This window comes from Notolabrus celidotus, chromosome 18, assembly GCF_009762535.1.
Source record: "Notolabrus celidotus isolate fNotCel1 chromosome 18, fNotCel1.pri, whole genome shotgun sequence".
NCBI lineage: Eukaryota > Metazoa > Chordata > Actinopteri > Labriformes > Labridae > Notolabrus > Notolabrus celidotus.
This window is the reverse complement of record NC_048289.1, coordinates 30,019,627-30,044,253: the sequence shown is the minus strand read 5'-3', so window position 1 is coordinate 30,044,253 and position 24,627 is coordinate 30,019,627. Positions and strand designations below refer to the sequence as shown.

Genomic DNA, 24,627 nt, shown 5'->3' with positions numbered 1-24,627 from the left:
GTTTTCTTAGTTTAAAGAAGATGTTTCAGTGTTGGTTTATCTTTACAGTCTGTTTGACTCTGCTCTGACAGCTCAGTGAAATTTAATGTGTTGGTTGGCTTTTCATTGACGTTCGGCCTGTTCTGTTTTTCTTGGTTTGAGCCTCGTAATTCAATCGAAGGACTGCAAGCAAAATAATAATGATTGAGTTTAGTTTGAGGGAACCTGCTCAGATCCCTTCACTGGGTTGCACAACATGGACGTACTCTCAGTGACGACCAGTTTGACTCAAACTTTAAAGTGACCTGCAAGAGGCAAGGAGGCGGGCCTTAAGCCTCCTAGCAAACAGCTACAGTGAGCCCACCTGTCAGTAAACCCAGCCACGCCCCTGATTATGCAAAATGTGTTCTTTAAACATCTTCAAAACCAATGAGTTGAAAAATGTGTTGTTCAGAGCCTAACCGTTCTTTATATATGGCTGTAAAAATGTTTATTTCTGCTGTTTGGAGCCTCAAGTGGACACTCAAGGAACTGCAGTTTTCTCTCTTCACCTCCCTCAATCCCTCTTTCAGTCTCAGCAGATGTGTGTCTAACGTGAGTCTGGTCCTGCTGGAGGTTTCTGCCTGTTAAAGGAAGTTTGTCCTTGCCACTGTAACTTGCTAAATGCTGCAAAGTGCTCTGCTCATGGTGGATTAAGATGAGATCAGACTGAGTCCTGTCTGTAAGATGGGACTGGATCTGATCCGGTCTTGATGTTGGGTCTTTGTTAATAATAGAACATAGAGTACGGTCTAGACCTGAGTCTTCTAATAATGTATGTTGGGATTTGGCGCTATATAAATAAAGATTGATTGATAAAGGGTAAAAAGAGGGTGCTGGGGAAATGTTTGTTGCTTTTCAGGTCACATTAGAACTAGGTTTTGAACCCAGAACCATCAGAAAAGGTAGCTGGTCTATCCTCAACACCACAGGGCTGCTTGGATGAACTTACTTTGTACTTTGTACTTTAAAAGAATAGTTCTTATTACAGTGTCAGGAAAGGGTTTTTAATTCCATCTCCCACGGGCTGTTCGTGTGAGGGATTTGAACCCAGGATCCTTGCATGGAAAGGGATGAGATCAGACCTGACTGTAAGATGGGACTGGATCTTATCCGGTCTTGATGTTGGGTCTTTGTTAATAATAGAACATAGAGTACGGTCTAGACCTGCTCTGTTTGGAAAGAGTCTGAGGAGAACATTTGTTGGGATTTGACGCTTTATAAATAAAGTTTGATCTTCTTTTTAATCCAGACATTTGAATAAAAACACAGGAAGAACTTTTAGAAACAGGCAACTCCTATTAGCTTTATTCTTTGGTTCTGTGCTTACAATATAAAACTCTATTTCCTCAGAAAGGTGTCTTAGTATGCGATCAAACACAGCATGACAGATTCTTTCTCTCTACATAATCTGGTCCCATACAGACGGAGTCTCTCACTGTAACAGAGAGCACAATACAAGTTTGTTTGGCAAAGAGCTGAAACCACAAATATCAAAATATACAACAGAGCTTATCCAGGCCGGGGGACGAGATGCTTTAAAGCTTTAGGAAACAAAACTTGAATTATTTGAGAGCATTGAAAGAAACTTCAATATTAAGACGGATAGTTTTGTCATTTTTTTGGGCAACAAATATAAAAATAAAACAGTTAAGTGACATGGAATGAACTTTGTCTTGGCACACAGTAACTTCTCATGTATTGTACTAAGTATTCAAAAACTTCACCCGAACCATGGAGCCGATTATGTAACAAAACTTCCTGAGGTTTAAAACAATACAGAGCTCAGTGTCTGAGCGTCCAAACATTCAAACACACTTTGAAATCTGAGGAACTTTAAGGACGTAAGATCTGTTGAAGGCGACTTCAGCCAAGAGCTGATTGTTTCATGAAGAGAGTCCAAACAAACATCAGGGCTGTGTGCGACTCTGCTGGTGCTTGTGTTCAGAAAAGGCACTCTACGTCTTGTGCAGCGTTCAGCACGGTTGCAAAGCGAGAGAGAGAGTTTCAGTCTTTGGTCTCTTCTCAAGTCAGCTTCGTGTGCAGCAGTGAGCGTGAGGATTTGCAGGATGCAGCGTCCGGGCTCCTGATTCAGTCTCTGTTCCAGGCGTGCTGAAACATCCCAGAGTTCAGTTACAGCATGGATAAGTTGTCCGGCTGGCAGTGGTTCGATCCCCCTCCCACGTCCGCCTTGTGTCCGGATGTGGAGAAGCTCAGCACCCCGCCCCCTCTGGACAGGACCATCAGCGTGTCCCCCGAGATACCGCCGAACTCGAAGGCAAAAGTCCCGTAGAACATCATGATGAGCATGCAGTAGATCCACTCGAAGATGGCGGAGGCATGCTGCAGGGCGAAGCTTTGCTGGCAGAAGAAGACGCCGCCTGAGGATCAGAAGTTAAGGAGAACAAAGACTGCAGAGGAGGAAGGAGATGAGTGACTCCACACTCAATTTATGTTCTTTAAACTTATCCTAGTGGAAGTAACTTATTGCACACTAGGTGGCGATGTAAACATGTTCATAAAATGTATAAGATGGCTTTCAGGGTGACGGCATTGGCACTTATATCAAGTATCCTCTTCTGGTTCTGTTCTTTTGAAGACCTAATGTGATGACAGTGAGCAGTGGAGACCCATAAATACCTAAATAAGAACCTCTTTAGTTGAAAAATGATGCTAACACTGTAGTGCAAACAACTGCAGTTCCTCACGTGTCCACTTGAGGCTGCAGAAGCCAAGGAATCCTCATTGACACCCATGTTAAAATGCTCATTCTTACAGCAGCATCAGGGCCTGTGTCCACTGATGACATACTTTAACACTGACAGTGCCTTCTCCTTTTACAAAACCAATGCAGTTCAGTGTTTTTGGAGCTAAAAAACCCTCAGCATCAGCTATTTTTTGCGGCTTGGAGCTCACCCAGTTGACATAAGTCCAACTTTTGAAACACCACCGTACTGTTCGATGTCACTTCTCCCTCACTGACCAATCAAAATCAAGAAGGGGTGGGGTTTGAAGCGTTTCAAACGAAACAGGTAACACTACTGAGGGGGACATAAGTGCTGTGGGAAAAACTTTGTAACCTCACAACAATAAGCGTTGGAGATACCTGCTCTGAAATCAAGGTGTGGGCCCTGCTAGAGCAGAAACAGCAGTCAGTGGACACAGGCCCTTAAGCATGCTAACAACCTGGTTCCAAAAAACTTTTAGTCTGAATTTAGACTGAAAGTTAATTGGAGTTGCCTGTATTTGATAGGACAGCTAGACAGAGACAGGAAATGTGGGAAACAGAGAGCAGGGGAAGACATGCAGCAAATAGTCGCAGCCTGGAGTTGAACATACGACCGCTGCGACGAGGGCTAGTCTCTGTTTATGGTGCACCCTTATACTGCTAGGCTAACGGCACCCCAGAGTCCAGTGGGTGAAGTCCCTCAGACTACGTTCATGTTTCATACAGTCTATGGGCGTGCATGCTTGGAAATGTACTTTGAAGATATTCAGTCTATGTGTCTTGATGTTTGTGCTGAGATATTTCTGGTGTCGCTGCCTTTGACACATCTTTGGGATCATCTGATGGATGATAGTAGCGCACGTGTGCAGCGGTGGAAGAGGAAGTCAGACTCCACATGCATAAAATGAGAGCAAATGTCACTGGGACTAATGTGGCGTCACTTTTTAAACCGACTTCACCTGATGGACATCTTCTGATCTTTGGGATGAGGAGGATGTAAGAGTGGTGTTTCCCCAGCAGGGGGCCGTGCAACACAATTCAAACACAACCTCTGCAAGGACATTAAACATCCCAGTCAAACTTTGGACAGTCATCAAACTCTCCGTCAAACAACAGAGGACTTAAAGCACAAACACTGCAGGAGACACGTCTACATGTTGTTGTTGTTTTTCTGTATGAAGGATACTAAGCACCAGAGCGACCAGAGCCAGCAGAGCCATCATCACCCGCAGGTGTCCGACACGATACTCGTCCTGAGTCTTGGCCAGTCTGTAGGTGAGAGCCGACTGCAGACACACAAACAGCATGCTGGAGGGGAAGGCCACTCCTGCTCCCACGTAGTGCAGGACTTTAGCGAAATCCACCTGAGATACAGAAACACACATGAACAGGTCAGAACTGACAAGGCAGAGAGACAAAATCATCATCGTTATATTCAGATTTAGTGACGTAGAAACAGGAAGTGAATATTGAATCTGCACATGAACACGTGTTTTCTCTCAGCAGCTGTTTTGGAGAATGACAGAGGAGGTTTTGTTGGGACGAAGCAGCTGTTAGAGTTCTGTAATTACAGGGAAGAGACACAAAGAGTGAGAACATGTCGCCTTGTTCGATTTATGTGAGTTGTTTCTGCACAAAGCAGCCGAAGATCTCCATTCCCCTCCAAAATAAGAAGGGATGCATCCAGTTTAGAGCATATATTACTCAGGCTTTACACCCTCACATCAAGGCTGTCTGTATTAAGATCATTCATCTATCCATGAAACGACTGACAGGAGGATAAAAAAGGATTAAATGTGGAAGAGTTATGACTGAACGTCACTCAAACTAACTCAATGAGTCAGAGTTTTGTGTCGCCTCTCTGCAGCCGTCTCATTCAGGATTCCCAGAAACTCTGATTCAACATCAACACTTGATCCGTGGACGTAAACACTGACCCTCGTGTGTGTCTCAGGCACGTTCATACACTAAATCCCCCCTAAAGGACTCGTGCCATGTTTACCATGAGCCAAACACTGAGCCTCATTATGTAAGACGAAGACGGGGAGGAGAACTGTCAGCCAATCAGAGCGCAGAACAGGACCAGACTTAAACTGTGTGGGGGGGAATGACAGGGGACCCTGAGGATGGAGTGTGTGCGGTCGGCTCCTCCCTGAAATTAAGTCAGAGAGACCAAGACGTGTGCAGACAGAGGACACACACACGCGAGGGCCTCAAGCTTCAACACTGACCTCTGACGGAACACACACTCTTCTGAGTATCACCTCTTATCTGTCCTCAGATTCTGAGCAGCTCTGATGGATGATATTAGCGCACGTGTGCAGCAATGGAAGAGGAAGTCAGACTCCACATTCATAAAATGTGAGCAGACGTACCTGGTGTAGCCTACGCCGGAGGTCCGCGTAGCTCCTGTACCTACGCAGAGGCCTACGTACGTAGCTGATGTGCACCTCCTCCAAAATGTAACTACCCGTAGAACACAGACAGAGATTAAGGGGCTGTAGACCGATGGAGAGAGTCACCTGTTTCCTAAACTGTGAATATCTCAACTTGTGGCTTTTTCTTTTTGTAAATCCCAACACCACATGAATGCAACATAAACATCAGACCCAGTGGAGCAGTAAAGGTTTGGGACTTTGCACATGTTCAGTCTTATTTACTGGATTTTTGATAATCCAGCATAAATCCACAAAACTGTAACCTGGGCTGAATCTAGTGAGCCGTGACGAGTGAAATATTAGATCCACAGGTTGGTACATTTTTATATAATAATTGTAAGAGCCAGATTCATGTTTTGGGTCAAGCTGTGAAACACATTGTTTATTGTGCCACAAGGTGTCATCGTTTTGCTCATTAAGGGCACAGGTATAAAAGTACGTCACCGCCTGGGTATCAGATGTGTGTCTTGACCCGGAAGGGCAGTTGGTTTTTGACCGTTGTCACGTTGTCGTTGTTGCGTTTGTCACGTTGTTGCCTTGTCATGTCGTTACGTTGGATGCTGTGACGCTGCGTCGGCAGGCGGCATGGAGAACCGCATCTAAAATGTTTGTACGTGCAATGAAGGAGAAACTTGTGGACGCTGTCTAACTGTTCGTACGGTGATGCAATAAATTGATTGTATTGTGCTGCAAACCAAAGTTACGCCTCAGACCAGTTATTTCAACAACTGCAGTGAATGGTATTGTATGGACAAACGTATAACAGTACAACGCGTCAGCCAAGTCATTCCCGGGAGAAATCAAAACACACCGGCAGCTTTAGTGCGAGACTAAGCTTCTATAATAATAATAATAATAATAATAATAATAATAATAATAATAATAATAATAATAATAATAATCATACATTTCATTTAAAAGCGCCTTTTTTAACACTCAAGGCTACTTTACAGAAGGATTAAAACACAATAAAATAAAATAGCATGATAAAATAAATAAAAACAACAAGCAAAGTAACACCAAGTTAAAAATGAAGCAGTGGAAATCAAACATAGAATGCAGATTGGAACAGGTGGGATTTGAGTTTTGATTTGAAGAGGGGTAGAGAGTCAGAGTTTCTGATGTCAGGTGGGAGTGAGTGCCAGAGTTGGGGAGCAGAGCGACTGAAAGCCCCTGCTGAGATGGGCAGGGGGCACAGAGAGGTTTAGGGAGGAGGAAGACCTGAGGGTGCGAGAGGGGGTGACAATGTGGAGGAGATCGGACAGATACAAGGGGGTGAGGTTGTGGATGGCCTTGAATGTGTACAGGAGGATTTTGAAGGAGATTCTGAATTTGACCGGGAGCCAGAGAAGCTGCTGGATAATGCATAAACCTGAGGATAACTAGCTGACGTGTAAACACCCTCTGCTTTGGTTACACATCAAAGTACCTGAGCATAGTTCCTCTCCAAGTCTGCACATGCTTTAACTCATAAAAGTCTGAGTAAAATACAAATCCTGAACTACATTCCTGGAAAAGCACGAGAGTCGACACATGTTCACATTAAACACAGCTGAGACCCGAGGCCACGAGAACCCTGAGCATCACCGACGTGTACGTACACGTTCTGTACTGTAACTCCTCTACTGTGCGTCTAATGACAGCCTCACTCTCAGCTCTCTGAACACACAGAGAGAGACTCATCCGTTGACCTGCAGAGTTTAGCTCATAACATCTTTGTGTTGGAGTCACAGGATGGTCTGAGCTCCTTAACTCCTCATCTCTGACGTTACCTTTGTGTCGTAAAGAGGCTACAATGACACTCGACTCTCTGTTTCCATGGCACTGACCCATAAACCATGAAAAGATGTACCCAAGCTGCAAACACTGCACACTCTAACATCCCTCTGATGGAGAGAAGGGATAAAATCACAGTGTATTCAGAGTTTAGTGAGCACATGTTACACTGAGATAAGACGATAAACACCCCGCTGACCACAGAGAGACCACGCCTGATTTATTATTATTCACATCCACCGTCAGAAAAACAAAGACGGACTCACAAAGACAGGAATCTCCCACAGAGAGAGAAATGTGAGAGTCTGACTGTGACTGAAGGCTTTTTGTTAATTATGTAAGAAATGATGTAACTTCAGAAGACGCAGCAGTTTTACAGCGGGGTCAGGAACTCTCTTTGTTTACTCCTTTCATTGTTTTTTACATAATAAATATGAAGTAAGTGTTCGATGAGACGCTGGTTACCTGGAAGTTTCCCACCATGATGAGTCCGGCAGCACAGATCCACGAGGTGGAGAGACCGGCCGTGTTCAGGATGCAGTTCTGGTGTTTCTCGATGACGTGGGCGTAACGCAGCAGACCGATCAGCATCACTGGAGGAAGAGAGAGAGAGGATGATGAGGACAGGAAGAGAGAAGGGACGACATATTTGTCTTATAGTTGGACCCAGAATCTTAACATGTTTGAAAACACTGCTTGGGGGTAAGCTTAAAATGCTATAGGCATTCACTGCAGGGGGAACTGACACACTGGGACCCTGTCTTCTCCTCTCTCTGCCTGTCACTTTAAAGTCACAGACCATAGTCCTTTCTGGAGTCCCTGAGCTCCCTTGTCTCGTAGGTTCCTCTCTGCCAGACTCCAGCTGCTACAACTACTACAATCCGTCTCACCACTATCATCTCTCTCTCTCTTCATCTCCCTCTATCCCTCTCTCCAACACGGTCTTCACAGATGAGTGTCTAACATGACTCTGGTCCTGCTCGAGGTTTCTGCCTGTTAAAGAATGGGGTCCTTATTTTGTCTTACAACCTGCTCATCGTACCTAAAGTCTCTAAAAGTAGTATGGGAGGTCAAGCCTTCAGCTATCAGGCCCTACTCCTTTGGAATCATCTACCAGTCAGAGTCCAGGAGGCAGACACCCTCTCTACTTTTAAGAGTAGGCTTCAAACTTTCCTTTTTGATAAAGCTTATAGTTAGAGCTGGATCAGGCTTGGACCAGGTCTTAGTTATGCTGCTATAGGCTTAGACTGACACACTAGGATCCGTTCTTTCCCTCTCTCTCCTCCCTCTGCCTGTCTCTCACTTTAACTCTTCCTGTCCCATTAAAGTTACTAACCATAGACCTTTCTGGAGTCCCTGAGCTCCCTTGTCTCGTAGGTTCCTCTGGATCTCTGCTGCTGTGGACGTGCCAGACTCCAGCTGCTACAACTACTACTATCCATCTCCCCACTATCATCTCTCTCTCTCTTCACCTCCCTCTATCCCTTTCTCCAACACGGTCTCAGCAGATGTGTGTCTAACATGAGTCTGGTCCTGCTGGAGGTTTCTGCCTGTTAAAGGAAGTTTGTCCTTGCCACTGTAACTTGCTAAATGCTGCAAAGTGCTCTGCTTATGGTGGATTAAGATGAGATCAGACTGAGTCCTGTCTGTAAGATGGGACTGGATCTGATCCTTGATGTTGGGTCTTTAATAGAACATAAAGTACGGTCGAGACCTGCTCTGTTTGGAAAGAGTCTGAGGATAACATTTGTTGTGATTTGGTGATATATAAATAGATTGATTGATTGATTCTTGAGAGATGTCTATCCCACATATCAAACATGTTGCGCTGCATTAGCTGTAAAATCTTTGAATCAAAGTCTCTGTTTGGGGCCTTTTCTGCATCCTGGCAGGAAGTGTTTCTGCATGTGGGCGAGCATGCAGGGGAACACATGTGACGGCACTTCCTCCAAACTGAAAACCCCCCAAAACCACAAAACCGTCTTCACCAGGAAAGAAGTCAGTCCTCCTTTCCATCTTTTGAGTCTGAGTCCACTTCTGTGTCATCAGTGCTCAAATCACAAGTCCTGAAAACAATGTCTCTGACTGGACTTCAGTCTGGGTTCTGGAGTCTGAGAACCTCTGTTACGACCAAACTGTTAAATGCTGTGCCTTAACCTGAAGCACCTCTAAGACCTGCACCTCTTACTTTCTCATATCAAGTTTTTAACATTGCTCTTAAAGGTCACTCCTCAAAGCCAGCCGTCTCAGAGAACTTGTTCCACTTTGTCTTCATCTGGTGTGATTGAATCAGATAAAACAAGTGTGAAAGTCCAGACGCTTTGTGATCCAATCACTCAAACGTTTGATCACACGTCACTCAGTCAGCGCTCATGTTGTTTAGTTTTAGGTACACTGATGTCTGCATGGAGCCTGTGTGTGCATTCACTTCTGGAAACTTCTCTTCACATGAAACGCTTGGACACATCGTGGCAATGTTTCCAGAAAAGAACAGAGATCTGATCAAGAGACGTTGCACCTCATCATGCAGTCCTGTCACTCAGTCTAAAATTCAAATATCAGGAACTTGAAATTGTTGCAAGATGAATCATCTGCATCCTTGACTTCCCAGTTATGAAACCCTGCACCCCTGGGATGTTGAGATAAAACAGCTTGTGCATTTTGTCCAGAAAAGCTGAGACATTGTAGCGTTCGTTACATAACGGGGTTAGAGAGTGTGTGTTTGTAGTTTCTCACACAGATCTGTTTGTTTGAACGGCGCTGTGAGACTTTTTGATGTGGTGTTTCTGAGGAAGAGGGTTTGGTTCAAGAAGACAGAGAGTAAAGTGCTGCTGATCACGTAGACCTCCATCAGAGAACAGAACACAAACAGTGCTGAAGCATGTTTCTGTCGTACGTCCACGTGCTCAGTGACGCCCGGTGATTGTCTCGTCATTCTTTGGCTCTGTGATTTCAGACGCAGCAAACATTAAGCCTGTTTGAGAACACCGTCATACTCTAATGAGGTCCAGTAAATGTTTAAACCCTGATCTGAGCGTCCTGATTGAACTCTCTCGTTGTAATCATGAGAAGGTGGGCGTCGTGATCGCCGCAGGGGAATCGATATGAACATAAAAACAGTCGCTCCGTGTTCGCGGCACGTCGAGCTCCAGATGTGAGCTGCGTGAACATCAGAGGGACGTGTGGGAGAGGAGAGAGGAACTGCTGTGAAGCTTCGAGGAGCAGTTTGATAAACAGACGAGAGGAATCTGCTCACACTGAGATCTGCAGCTTCAGCACTTTGACTCTCTGATGATACGCTGAGAGCTCGCTGTTTCTTTGACGCCGCCTCGCCGTACTGATGTTGGAGGGAGAGTAAAGGTGTCTCTTGTTCTTAATAAGTCCGAATGAGGATTCATGTGTAGAAAGATTCACAGGAAGACGAAACTCTCTGCAGCAAAGGTTAGAAACTAAAAGTACTGGATTAAAGCTACTGTTAGGAACTGTCTGGGTGTGTTTTGGCGCCCCCTGTGGACAAAGCTCAACTCTTCTCCTCTTTCTGATCTTGTCCTGTCTTTAAATAATGAAATGCATCAATAAATCCCAACAAACGTTCTCCTCAGACTCTTTCCAAACAGAGCAGGTCTAGACCGTACTCTATGTTCTACTATTAACAAAGACCCAACATCAAGACCGGATCAGATCCAGTCCCATCTTACAGACAGGACTCAGTCTGATCTCATCTTAATCCACCATGAGCAGAGCACTTTGCAGCATTTAGCAAGTTACAGTGGCAAGGACAAACTTCCTTTAACAGGCAGAAACCTCCAGCAGGACCAGACTCATGTTAGACACACATCTGCTGAGACCGTGTTGGAGAGAGGGATAGAGGGAGATGAAGAGAGAGAGAGATGATAGTGGGGAGACGGATAGTAGTAGTTGTAGCAGCTGGAGTCTTGAAACATGGGAAGAACAAAGAGAGAAAGAAAGAAGAAAAGAGAGAAGTGAAGAAAGAAAGCAGAAAGGACTGAAAGAAAGAAAGCACGCAGAAATAAAAGAAAGGAAAAGGGAATAAAAGAAAGGAAGAAGGAAAGAAAGAAAAGAGAAAATAAAGGTGAAAAGAATGAAAGAAAGAGGGACAGCAAGAAAGAAGGAATGAAAGGAAAAAGGAATGAAAGAGAGGAAGAAAGAAAGGAGGAATGAAATAAAGAAGAAAAAAAAGACAGAAACAAGAAAGAAGGAATAAAAGAAAAAAAGAAGAATACAAAGAATGAATGACAGACCCCAAAAAAAGGAATCTAAAGCAGAGATCCAGAGGAACCTACGAGACAAGGGAGCTCAGGGACTCCAGAAAGGTCTATGGTTAGTAACTTTAATGGGACAGGAAGAGTTAAAGTAAGAGACAGGCAGAGAGAGAAAGGAGGGAAAAAGACATGAGTGCGTCTCTCTATCAAGAAAAGCTTGGTGTGGGAAAAAGCGTTCCTCTTTAGAAATCCTCAGGTAACGAGGACTGGACCTGGACTCTGGGAACTTGACGTATACATGACTGTGATTCTTCTCTGGTGATTCAGACTCAACTCGTACTTGAGGTTTGCAGACTCATCTACAACCCTGCTAACAAATCAGGCACACAGCTCTCTCACTGATCACAAGTTCACTGAATGAAAACACTTAACACTCAGAGCGTTTTCACACCTGGGTCGTTTGGAGACGCTGTTCTTGGCTCAGGTCGTCTGGGCATACGTGAACACAACAATCAAACTCTGCCTCAGTCAGCATGCCGGCTCTCTCCAGCGTGAGTAAAAACTTATGTTGTACAAAGTTGAACCTGGCTTTGGGTCAAACTAAGCTTACTATTCATACTCCAGACTAACAAAAAACAAGAAAATCAATATTCCCCCGCCTGCACTCGGGGTGACGACCCCGGGGAAATCACCTAAAATAGCAGGTTTAAAGTAGAACTGGTTCACAGCAGAGCGGAGTCGTTGCCCTCATGGGCACTGAGGGTGAATACTCCTGGGTCATGTGAGAGTAAAAAGTGCAGCCATTCATGGCATTGAGGAAAGTTTCCCTCCAGAGGGGAAGAGGGGAGATGTGAAGGAGGACATGGCAGGGACTCGGCTGGAGAGGAGACTCGGCGGGAGTCAGTGCAGCTGAGAAAACAAGGCTGCACACGGACTTACACAAGGGTGGCATGAAGGAGATCAGCACACATGTCCAGATCTATGAGCCACTTCTTATAATGCAACTCCTGGACAAGCAGAAACCTGTTCACAAAGGAAGTCCAAAAACTGCAGTTCTTCAAGTGTCCACTAGAGGCTGGTCCCAAAACACCAACGAATCCCCATTAGAGCCCATACTAAAACTTTTCTGATTATTTTAAGGCTACAGTTCTGCAGAGAACCAGGTGCATTTCGACCAAGAGTTTCGGGGTCTTTTAGCCCCCAGAACTACTTTACCCCGAACTAAAAGGTTTCTGTGCCCCCATTGTCCCAGGTAGATTGCGCAAATCAGGCCAGTGACGTATAGAGAAAAAAAAGTAAATGCACTACACCACCAGACCAGTAGAGCTGCGGCTCTGAGAGTCGATGCTTTATAGTGAATCAGAAGAGCCGGCTCACATCCAGAGAGAGCCGGCTCCCAGTTTTTTCCTTTCCCTGCTTAGCTCTCTCAGTGCTCAGCCCCAGCTCTGCTCACAGCAGAACTTTGTTTTGATTGGTCAGCATGGCGGCCATGCGGCCAATCACATATAGGATACAGGTGATGGAGGGGAGGCTGTGTATCGTGGCCTCATCTGTTCCATCTGAGAGGGTTAGGGTTCTTCTCAAAGACTGGGCAAATACTCACTGAGAGGAGAAACCGGATCAGACCATCCAAGCTGAGGGATCTGATTTTTCTCAATGCCAACCTGAGGACATTAATAATGTTTGCTCCAGTTTGGTTGTGGTTCTATTTGCTTGACTTGGTTCTGGTTCGGTTCGGTTCTGGTTTAGTTCTGGTTCGGTTCTGGTTTTGGTTAGGTTACGGTTCGGTTCGGTTCTGGTTTAGTTCTGGTTCGGTTCTGGTTTTGGTTCTGTTCCGGTTCTGGTTCGGTTTTGGTTCGGTTCTGGTTCGGTTCTGGTTTAGTTCTGGTTCGGTTCGGTTCTGGTTCGGTTCTGGTTCGGTTCTGGTTCGGTTCTGGTTCGGTTCTGGTTTAGTTCTGGTTCGGTTCGGTTCTGTTCTGGTTTAGTTCTGGTTCGGTTCCGCTTCGGTTCCGGTTCGGTTCCGGTTCGGGTTCGTTTCGGGTCGGTTCTGGTTCGGGTCGGTTCTGGTTCGGGTCGGTTCTGGTTCGGGTCGGTTCTGGTTCGGTTCTGGTTTAGTTCTGGTTCGGTTCCGGTTCGGTTCATGTTCGGTTCTGGTTCGGTTCGGGTTTAGTTCTGGTTCGGTTTCCGTTCGGTTCGGTTTGCTTGAGTTTCGTTCTGGTTCTGGTTCCAACCCTAACCCTAACCCTAATCCTAACCCTAAACCTAACCCTAACCCTAATACTAACCCTAACCCTAATCCTAATCCTAATCCTAATCCTAACCCTAACCCTAACCCTAACCCTAATCCTAACCCTAACCCTAACCCTAATCCTAACCCTAACCCTAACCCTAATCCTAATCCTAACCCTAACCCTAATCCTAATCCTAACCCTAACCCTAACCCTAATCCTAACCCTAAACCTAACCCTAACCCTAATCCTAACCCTAATCCTAATCCTAACCCTAACCCTAACCCTAACCCTAACCCTAATCCTAACCCTAACCCTAATCCTGACCCTAACCCTAACCCTAATCCCAACCCTAACCCTAACCCTAACCCTAACCCTAATCCTAACCCTAACCCTAACCCTAATCCTAACCCTAACCCTAACCCTAACCCTAATCCTAACCCTAACCCTAATCCTAATCCTAATCCTAACCCTAACCCTAACCCTAACCCTAACCCTAATCCTAATCCTAACCCTAACCCTAACCCTAACCCTAATCGTAATCCTAACCCTAACCCTAATCCTAACCCTAACCCTAACCCTAATCCTAACCCTAACCCTAACCCTAACCCTAATCCTAATCCTAATCCTAACCCTAATCCTAACCCTAACCCTAATCGTAATCCTAACCCTAACCCTAATCCTAACCCTAACCCTAATCCTAACCCTAACCCTAACCCTAACCCTAACCCTAATCCTAACCCTAAACCTAACCCTAACCCTAATCCTAACCCTAACCCTAATCCTAATCCTAATCCTAATCCTAACCCTAACCCTAACCCTAACCCTAATCCTAACCCTAACCCTAACCCTAATCCTAACCCTAACCCTAACCCTAACCCTAATCCTAATCCTAACCCTAACCCTAATCCTAATCCTAACCCTAACCCTAACCCTAATCCTAACCCTAAACCTAACCCTAACCCTAATCCTAACCCTAATCCTAACCCTAACCCTAACCCTAACCCTAACCCTAATCCTAACCCTAACCCTAACCCTAATCCTAACCCTAACCCTAATCCTGACCCTAACCCTAACCCTAATCATAACCCTAACCCTAACCATAATCCTAACCCTAATCCCTAACCCTAACCCTAACCCTAACCCTAATCCTAACCCTAATCCTAACCCTAACCCTAACCCTAATCCTAACCCTAATCCTAACCCTAACCCTAACCCTAACCCTAACCCTAATCCTAACCCTAACCCTAACCCTAACCCTAACCCTAATCCTAACCCTAATCCTAACCCTAACCCTAACCCTAACCCTAATCCTAACCCTAACCCTAACCCTAATCCTAACCCTAATCCTAACCCTAATCCTAACCCTAACCCTTAGGATTAGGGTAAGAATGGTTCTGTAACAGAATAAATGCACAAAATTGGTCAATTATAAGTCTTCTCATAAAAACACTGTTAAAGGGTTTTCAACACAAACCATTATTTTTTAGTTAAGGTAAAATATACGGCTACAAAAGATCCTAAATTAAGAGCTGTTCAGGAGTCGAAAGAGCCGGCTCTTCTTTGGGAGCCGAGTTTAAAGAGCCAGCTCTCTGTAAAGAGCTGAACTTCCCATCACTAAAGCACATGCTTACTACCATTTGCACTCTTAGTTCCCCTTGGAACTATTTGTATTGTAAAACGTATCAATGTAAATACTTTAGACCTGTACCATAGTGATAAACAGATAACACTTCAATTTGAATCAAGTAAATCCCACTTGTATACTTAAAAACAGAGGGTCATTTCATTCCTTGTGGACTCAACATGACAGCATTTATACTTTTCAAGTAATTGATCTGAAACACTTTCAGAAAATTAACAGGTTCGCGGACCCTCAGGGGTCCCAGGACCCCACTTTGAGAACATCTGCTTTAGACGATCATTAAATATCTGATGAGGATATTTTGAAATCTTAATAAAAACTAAACTAGTTTGCATTCCCAGGAACTCCCTCTGTGTTTCAACAGCTGTGTAAACTCCACACTGACACGTTCAGCTGAAGGTCTCCAGTTTACAGGGTCACTTTTAAAACCGGAACACCGGGTATTCGTAGTGGGCTGAGAGAAGACTACTGTTACAAGCTGCTAAATCAAGAGAATCACAGCTTCTTCTTTTGAAAAGTACACACACATACAAAAAAGATAGAACAAATAAAAACTAATGAAAGAAAGAGAAATCAAGTGAAACACAGATGTGTGTGATGTTATTGTGGACGGAGGGAGGAATAAAAACACTGCGGTTAATCTACCAATCAGACACGTTCAGCATTGCAGGCCCCGCCCCCTGAAAGTCCCGGGACCTTTGAAAAGTACAAGAGGTTAACTACCCCTGAACTAAATTTAGACCCTGGTTCCTCCGGTCAAAAAACGCCTTTTGCCCGTCTTTAGTTCAGCCCAAAGTTAGTTGGTGTCAGCATTTCTAATATGGAGACCACCATCTTTAAGCTTCAAAACGCCTCTATAGAAACCAATAGGTAAGTCCACATCCAGTCTCTGCTTTCAATCCATGTCAGGACACTCTAAATGTAAAGTACTGAATCCAGAAGTGCATCAGAGGAACCTGCAGAGACACTCACCCATGAAGGATCCGGTGCTGCAGATGAGGCTGAAGAAGCAGCTTTCAGGAGGGAGAGTCCCACATTTACTGCAGAGAAAACACAGAAGAGAGCGGGGGGTCATTAATGTGGACTCAACGGAGCCAAAGAGCAAGTTCAATCAAGTTCTTGTGCAAGTTCAGGTCACATCCATGCCCCCCTTTTGGGTTCTGGTCCTGTGTTTTAACTGCTGCACTCTCTGGGAAGGAAAATAGTCAGGAAAAGCAGCGCTGCCATAAATGTTATCTTTCTGTGGCACTAAAAGCATGCCAGATATTCCTCATGGAAAGCCATATAGGGGAGGAAACATGTCTGCAGAGAGAGTCTCTGTGGGAGGTCAAAGAAAAATGTAACCAAGAACTTCATCTGTGGAGAAAAAGCAATGAAACTAAAACTTCAGAGCTGAACCCTCAGCAACATAAACCCCTCGCTCATCCGTCAAACCGCTGACTGCCGTCGTCTGCAGGAAGAAACATCCTTTGTTTACATTTGGTGTCTCAGTGTGGAGACGTTTCAAAGAGCGCTGAAGGATCCACTACACACAACAAAAGCTCTTCTTCCTGTGGAGGTGAAGAGGTCGCCCCGTCCTCCGCTGAGCCTCAGACGGGCAAGTGTGGACTCGCCAGACGACTGAACTCGGCCCTGCAGCTGCTCGACACGGTCACAGAGATGCATCTGAAGCTAAAGGAAAAACTGTAACTACCTGCTGGAGGCCTGTCCTACTTTTCTGTACCTTACAACACAAATTCAACACACCTGCCCCCCCAAAAAAACTGTTTCAGCCAAGATTACAAACTCACTCTGCTCATGATGAGACTGTTTTTAACCTCTCCTAGCCTGTGTTCTTCCTTCCTGTAATTATCTATTTGTCTTTGTGAGCAAATGTTGTGTATCAATACTCATGGCTGTATTCTTTCTTTGTTTGAGCTCAGTGTTTCCACAAGAAGCAGAAAAACAAACAGCAGCACATTGAAAAGTGATGGATGTGAGCTTCAGACCACAGAGAGGTCAGAGGTCAGGCTCTTATTCCAGATAAGATTTGGTTTGTTGTTGTATTTAAGTGAAATACGATCTGGTGATAACACAGAGTGTTTTATTCTGAAAATTAACCGGATGTTTTCATTTTGTTTTGGTGAAACCTGACTTCCTGTCCCGCTCCATCTGCTCTGTTGAGATTGATGCGTCGTGCTCTGGCATCCGGCGCAAATAGAAGTCTTGTGTATCTGATCCTAAGGATTCTGACCTGCCGGATCAGAGACGCAGCCGGAACACAACGGAGTGGATCCAGTGGAAGTTAACACATTGACTAGAATAGAAACCTATCTCAGATCGGAGACAGACCGGACACGGATCCGTTGTAATGTGCCTGTAGTACCTGCCTGAGTTCACTCACCTGATGAGGGGGACGTTGTCCAGCGTGCAGCACAGAACAGGACCTCTCTGAAGGTGCAGCGGCTCGGCACAGGACTCGTTATAAAGCCTATAAAACACACACAGAGACAAAAACACACACGTTAGTCTCAGTCAGAGGACACCAGCTGTGCTCACTGTATGGATTCAAACTCGTAGAAAAGCTTATTTTGGCCTCAGCTGAACTCGCTGACACCCATTTAACTCAAACTGGATCAAAGTTCAGAACCCTGATCTCCAACGTGGACCCTTTATCCTCTAAAAACCTCTTCAATGCTGCATAATCAATCTAAAGTAAGCACACGTGTTGATACTCTGTTAATGTTTGAGCGTCATGTCTTAGATTTCACACAACAGGAAGTGGAACATTAACTAGATATTGTAGGTGAAGTGTCTCTCAGTGACAGTTTGATGCTTCACTGCGTCTCTTTTTAACTCCTCCCTAAGATATGAAGTTTGACCCGTCGTGCAGCTCTCTCAGATTCCTGGTTTGTATTATTTATTAGGGTGTCATGTTGGAGTCATCAACATCTCCTGATAAGGCTTCTGGTATCTTCTTGAGTCGTGGTAACGAGACTCATCATGGATGTGCTTTATCGTTTTTATGTGTTCTGTACCAGCTCGGACTGGACTCTTATTAAATAAAGCAGCAGGTGGTTTTAATCCCAGCCGAGGTTCGGACCCCATAAATCTGACTCCTCTTTAGAGATAACTCCACCTGCTGCACTGAAACACATGTGTATCCTCTTCTGTTATCATTCCTCCCCTCTGCTTACATTCACAGTTTACTGTACCCTTAAATCTTCCCCCTCTTACACGTTCTCCCCTCGTGTTCACTCTATCCACTCCTTCTCCCCCTCAGTCCTCCCTACGTTTGATTAAAGGTCTATAAACCTGTCAGGAGACGCAGAGCCGTGGACTCCTTGAAGAATACCCAGATTAAAAAACACCGTCATGAGTTACATAAAAGACCTGTTCCTGAATTAATGCTGAATAAACACGCCAGCGTTAGAGAAGTTTCACTACATGTAGTTCTTTATAATCAGTGACTGGACTTTGTGGAGCAGAACCTTCACGCTTCTTATGAAAATTAATTATCTCGTCTTAAACTCTCTCTCCAAATGAAGTGAAGGATTTTCACTCGCTTTTATCTCTGTTTTTGGTCCCCACCACCTCCTAAGAACAAAAACAGAGGGCCTCTTTAGCTGCTCACTGCTCCACTTTGTTCACCAGGTACTCACTTAACTTACTCGAGGTGATATTACCAGTGACGGTTCTAGACCAAAATTTCTGGGGGGGCCAGGCTTGGGCCAAGGGTGTTGTCAGAGGGACACATTCAACCCTGACAGAAGAGACTGAGAAGGGCGAGGACCGGCTGAGAACAAACTGGCAAAACATCAGTGCATCCCTTTATACAAGACATATATACTACTTTGTACTAGATCAACATGCAGACTGACAGCAGCTGTTTGGATGTTTACACTCAACATGAGTCCCTTAGCGCTCAAAGCTTTTTTTATTGTATAATATTTGTTTGGTGTGGAGGGGGGGTCACAGGGGGGTCCAGGTTCAGTTTTACAGGGGCACTGGCCCATGTTGGCCCCTCCCAAGAACCGCCACTGGTTATTACCCTGCTGTGTAAAATACTTCAAGCTGATTGGTCAAATCAATCTAGAGAGTGGGGAAATAATGACAGTTCGTGGCCAACAATCTCTGATAGGGAAAACACCTAAAGGTTCTTTGTATCAAGATCCTGCTCGCCCTGTCGGGACTCTAATTTGCATAACCAGCCGTTCATAATACATGATACCTTACTTAAGTGTACGATGGGTTTAGTGCTTTAAAAGATCCATCGAATTTCTAAAAACCATTAAAACTTGCAGTATGAAGTACATTTGTGTGTGACTATGATAACTATATTGTATTATAAGAGCATCAGAGACATCACTGACATCACAACCTGGTGTTTGTGTGTGTGTGTGTGTGTGTGTGTGTGTGTGTGTGTGTGTGTGTGTGTGTGTGTGTGTGTGTGTGTGTGTGTGTGTGTTTGTGTGTGTGTTTGTGTGTACTGTACCAGTTCTGCACAGGACAGACGTGCTGGTTGTACAGGGCCATGGCGTATCTGTTAAAGGAGAGAAAACATTCAGTCAAAGATATCAGCGTGAACAGAAAAACATAAAACAGATGACGCTTCTTTAATCTCAAAGCTTTGATACGACCGGAACTCAAACTTTAAAACAAAAGAGACACACTGTGAGGAGAAAAGCTCTACTTTCCTCTACTTAATGCAGCACTTGAAAGCACCGTCCTGGTTTTTAAAGAGCGGCATCATTTTTTACAACATAAACAGCCGTCACATGGAGGACACGTTGTTTTGACAGCTCGTGTTCGTCATACGTTTCAGAGTGAGGCTGCTGGTTGTAGTTTAACCTGCAGTGTGACGTCAGAGGAGACGCTGTCAGCTACACAATGACCAACACACACACACAGGCTGGGGTAATTCATTACACACACACACACACACTCTTAAGGGCTCTGGCAGACCGTCAGAGTCTTGAGCATGATCTTCAGTCGTGTTGGTGACGTTGAAGTGATGATAGTCGGTCGTTTAATCCTTCACTTGTGTCCAACTATTTGATGGATTGTCATGAAACTTGGAACAAACAGTCGTAGTTTCATGACGATTCATTCCCTCAACACTGTGAGACATTAACTGGAGTACAGCCTCAGCTAGCGGAGGGTGACAGCAACGACATGTGGGGAGCGTTTCAGGCCTTAAGTTTTTTTTTAAAGTTATATTTTTGGGGGCTTTTTGCCTTTATTTTATTTTATAGGACAGCTGAAGAGAGACAGGAAATGTGGGGAGTAGCGAGCGGGGGAAGACATGCAGGAGATGGTCGCAGCCGGGAATCGAACCGGCAACCCCAGCGACGAGGGCTGTAGCCTCTGTATGTGGGGCGCTTACACCGCTAGGCCACCAGCGCCCCTTCAGGCCGTAATTTATCAGACTAGTCATTCTGGGGCAGACTAGCAAGGGGGGTTTAGTCGAGTACAGATTCTCATCCCAAGGTTAGAGAGCCTCTATTGATCGCCGACAACAAGGGGACACTCAGGTTGGAAGAATTGATCCGTCTGTACATGACCAAGCAGAGACGATCACATCGTTCAACCTTCTTTAAGAGCAGTGGCGGTTCTAGACCAATTTCACTTGGGGGTCCAGGCTGGGGCCAAGGGTGTTGTCAGAGCTGACAGCAGCTGATTGGATGTTTACACTCAACATGAGTCCCTTAGCGCTCTAAGGGACTGGAACCAAGCGCATGTGTTCCGCCTGTAACATCGGCGCGATACCGAAGCTTTTTTTATTGTATAATATTTGTTTGGTGTGGATGAGGGGGCCACAGGGGGGGGGTCCAGGTTCAGTTTTACAGGGGCCCCTGTTGGCCCCTCCCCAGAACCGCCACTATTTAAGAGTAAACCTTTATACCTCAGTTTTACTTTGAACATTTCACATTGACTCTTCTTTCTCAGGCCAAAGCTGCAGCACATGCTTCAGTTATGTTTCCGGGTCATAATACACACACACACACACACACACACACACACACACACACACACACACACACACACACACACACACACACACACACACACACACACACACACACACACACACACACACACACACACAGACCGGTGTAAGTCAGCAGGTCAGGCAGAGTGAGGGGGGATTACAGACTCGTCTCTGAGGCGGGGGAAAGCTTTGGAGACACGGCGTGAGGAAATTCTCACACTCACTTTGTGAAGGTGTGAAAGACTCCTCACAAAAGGAGACTGTATGCCAATCCAGTCACACCGAGGAGAGAAAGGAAGAGGAAGAGAGAGACAAAAGAAACAGCCACGCAGGTCAGGCTTCAACTTAGAGGAAGAAGTTTAAGGTGAGGAGAGACGTGAGCTGATGTCACATCCAAACATCCTAAATCTGCAGTTTGACGGTGTGTCTGATTTCCAGGATCCAGTCTGCTGAGTCAAAGAAGAGATTCATCCTTGTTTTTAAAGTCTTGCATCAACATAACTGCTCCAAAGCAAACATTTGTAAGTTAATTACCTGGAACGAAAACTGGAAAACCTTCCAAGGAATGAAACAATAAGCCCCCAGGAGAGACTTTAACTTCATGATCTGATTATTGGTGCATGTTTATTCATCTTTATGATTCAAACATGACTCCCTTGACTTTTCAGAGGGGTTACGACACAGTTTAAGACTGTTTTTTTGATGCATCAGGAGGCAGAACTTCCCAGCTTTGGGTCAGGTTAAGACGTTTGGAGAAGTGACGCAGGAGAAGGACGCAGCGACACCGCCTACACCGAACAGCCCAGAGGAATTTCAAGGACGAATCTCCTTCAACAATTGCGAGATAAACACAAAGCTGTTTCTCTCTCCATCCCAAAAAAGGGGAACTGTTTTACATCCCTGAACTTTGTACAGACAGTGGAGTTCATCGTGAACCCTGTGGGGATAACAGGTTAGTCTCCAGAGAACTGAATCCAGAGTTACAACACTTTGTATCACTTAGTTTGTCTTTGGAGAGGAAGATAAGAACGAACGTGGACTCACACAACCCAGATTCCAGCGATGGTGAAGACGGGCAGGCTGACGGGGAGGATCATCCACAGAGACATGACGAGCACCGTGAGTCTCCACTGCAAGAGAACAAACATGAAGGACTGTGATCAGAACACTGAGGACAGATTCAGCAGTACATGATGGAGACATTATCACAGTTTTAAGACAAACTTCTTCTCAATCCAGCTTCTGAAATGTAAAAAAGTTCTAAATTTCTTGAGTTTTTGTCTCTAAAGTTGAAAGACTTGTTAGTTTTAGACCGTAGGCGTGACAAAACAAGACACTAGAAGACATCACCTCCTGCATGTTGTCTTTAATGATGAGGGATGGGCACATAATTCATATTTGTATTATTGTAGACCTAAAATGCCGGCCTCATGTCTCCCAGCCACTCTCCACTAGCTCTGGTTAAAGTCTGCCGCCATAAAGCTCTGAAGCTCTACTACCTGGATGTAAACAAGCACAGGTGACAGATGTCGTCTTGTAGCATGGCGTGGTTTGTCAGCATGTTGATCTAGTAAATGGAGATAAAGTTGTATGTAGGCTGTGTCTGGTTAAACTGACATATAACCACTCCACCAGAGCAACGAGGACAGATTCAGCAGTACATGATGGAGACATTATCACAGTTTAAAGACAAACTTCTTCTCTGTCCAGCTTCTGAAATGTAAAAAAGTTCTACATTTCTTGAGTTTTTGTCACTAAAATTGAAAGACTTGTTAGTTTTAGACTGTTGGTGTAACAAAACAAGACACTTGAAATGTTGTTTTTTATGATGAGGGATGGGTATATAATTCATATTTGTATTATTGTAGACCTAAAATGCTGGCCTTGTGTCTCCCAGCCACACTCCCTCTACCATAACGCTCTAAAGCTCTACTACCTGGATGTAAACAAGCACAGGTGACAGTTATCGTCTCGTAGCACGTCGTGGTTTGTCAGTATGTTGATCTAGTAAATGGAGATAAAGTTGTATGTAGGCTGTGTCTGGTTAAACTGACATATAACCACTCCACCAGAGCAACGAGGACAGATTCAGCAGTACATGATGGAGACATTATCACAGTTTAAAGACAAACTTCTTCTCTGTCCAGCTTCTGAAATGTAAAAAAGTTCTACATTTCTTGAGTTTTTGTCACTAAAATTGAAAGACTTGTTAGTTTTAGACTGTTGGTGTAACAAAACAAGACACTTGAAATGTTGTTTTTTATGATGAGGGATGGGTATATAATTAGGGCCCGAGCACCGATGGTGGCGAAGGCCCTATTGTAACCCTAAGGATTGTTCTTTCTTCCGCCACTTAAAACGCATTTTTGGACCCCTGAACGTGAATGAAAGCGCAGATATTTTTGCACACTCATCGGGTCTGGTGAAAATTGCAAGTTATTATAGGTCTCGCAAAAAAAAATCTCAGTAGCGCCCCCTAGAGGTAAAAAAAAAACACCCTACGCATAGAGTTTTTTTGAGCTACATGCATGAAAAGATCTATGCATATTTATGGCATCAGGACGCACAAAAAAGCCTCTTGCACCCATATTCGAAACTCAACAGGAAGAGCGCCACCTAGCTTTGAACATGAAAAATGGGGCCAAAATGGGTCTGTGCAAGGGTGCAAACTTTTGCTAATTTCTCCTAGAGCTTTTCTCAGATTCAGTCCAAACTAGACACATTCTATAGGAAACCCATTGACGATTAATACAAAGTAAAGGCATTCCGTTCAGACGAAAGTTGTGGGCGTGTCAGACTTTGGGGCGGGGCAAAAAAAAAAAAAGTCGGAAAATGGATTTTTGTGACTTTAAAATGTGCGTAATTTCACCTCATCCAACACACTCATCAGTCCTGGGGAAAATTGCGACATTTTATGGGTTTTGCAAAAAAAGTTTTAAAAATGTGCTCACTAGCGCCCCCTACAGTTTTCAAAAAACCCTCCCCATAGAGGTTATTTTGAGCTACATGCCTGAAAATTTTTACGCATATTCATGGCATCAGGATGCACAAAAAAGCCTCTTGCACCTATATCCCAAACTCAACAGGAAGAGCGCCACCTAGCTTTGAACATGAAAAATGGCGTCCAAATAAGGGTGCATACTTTCGTTAGGCATTTCTCCGATTCATTCCAAACCAAGGGCAACCTATAGTAGACACACTGACGATTAAAAACTGTTTTGCACCACCTAAGTCTGCATATACTCTCAGATCTTGCTTTCGCATCATGTGGTGGCAAATATCAGGCAGCTGTTTACATGTGGCGGTGGCTCGCGTAGGCGGAGGCTGCAGGTGTGCGAGGGCCCGTTCATCACCGCTTGCGGCTTTAATTCATATTTGTTTTATTGTAGACGTAAAATGCCGGCCTCATGTCTGCCAGCCACCCTCCCAGTCTACCATAACGCTCTAAAGCTCTACTACCTGGATGTAAACAAGCACAGCTGACAGTTATCGTCTGGTAGCATGGCGTGGTTTGTCAGTATGTTGATCTAGTAAATGGAGATAAAGTTGTATGTAGGCTGTGTCTGGTTAAACTGACATATAACCACTCCACCAGAGCGA

The 24,627-nt window shown here is 44.7% G+C and overlaps 1 protein-coding gene across 1 annotated transcript; it reads right to left on the bottom strand.

Moving 5' to 3' along the window:
- Window positions 1–1,294: 1,294 nt before the first annotated feature.
- On the bottom strand, window positions 1,295–22,179 carry LOC117829831 (transmembrane protein 150A-like). The gene is made up of 7 exons (XM_034707542.1): window positions 22,072–22,179; window positions 19,531–19,578; window positions 17,440–17,526; window positions 16,029–16,096; window positions 7,426–7,553; window positions 3,933–4,110; window positions 1,295–2,399 (listed from the first exon to the last, which is right to left on the bottom strand). Exons 1-7 carry the CDS (start codon window positions 22,173–22,175, stop codon window positions 2,152–2,154), a joined length of 861 nt encoding a protein of 286 aa, XP_034563433.1. The 5' UTR covers window positions 22,176–22,179; the 3' UTR covers window positions 1,295–2,151.
- Between the last annotated feature and the right edge of the window lie 2,448 nt (window positions 22,180–24,627).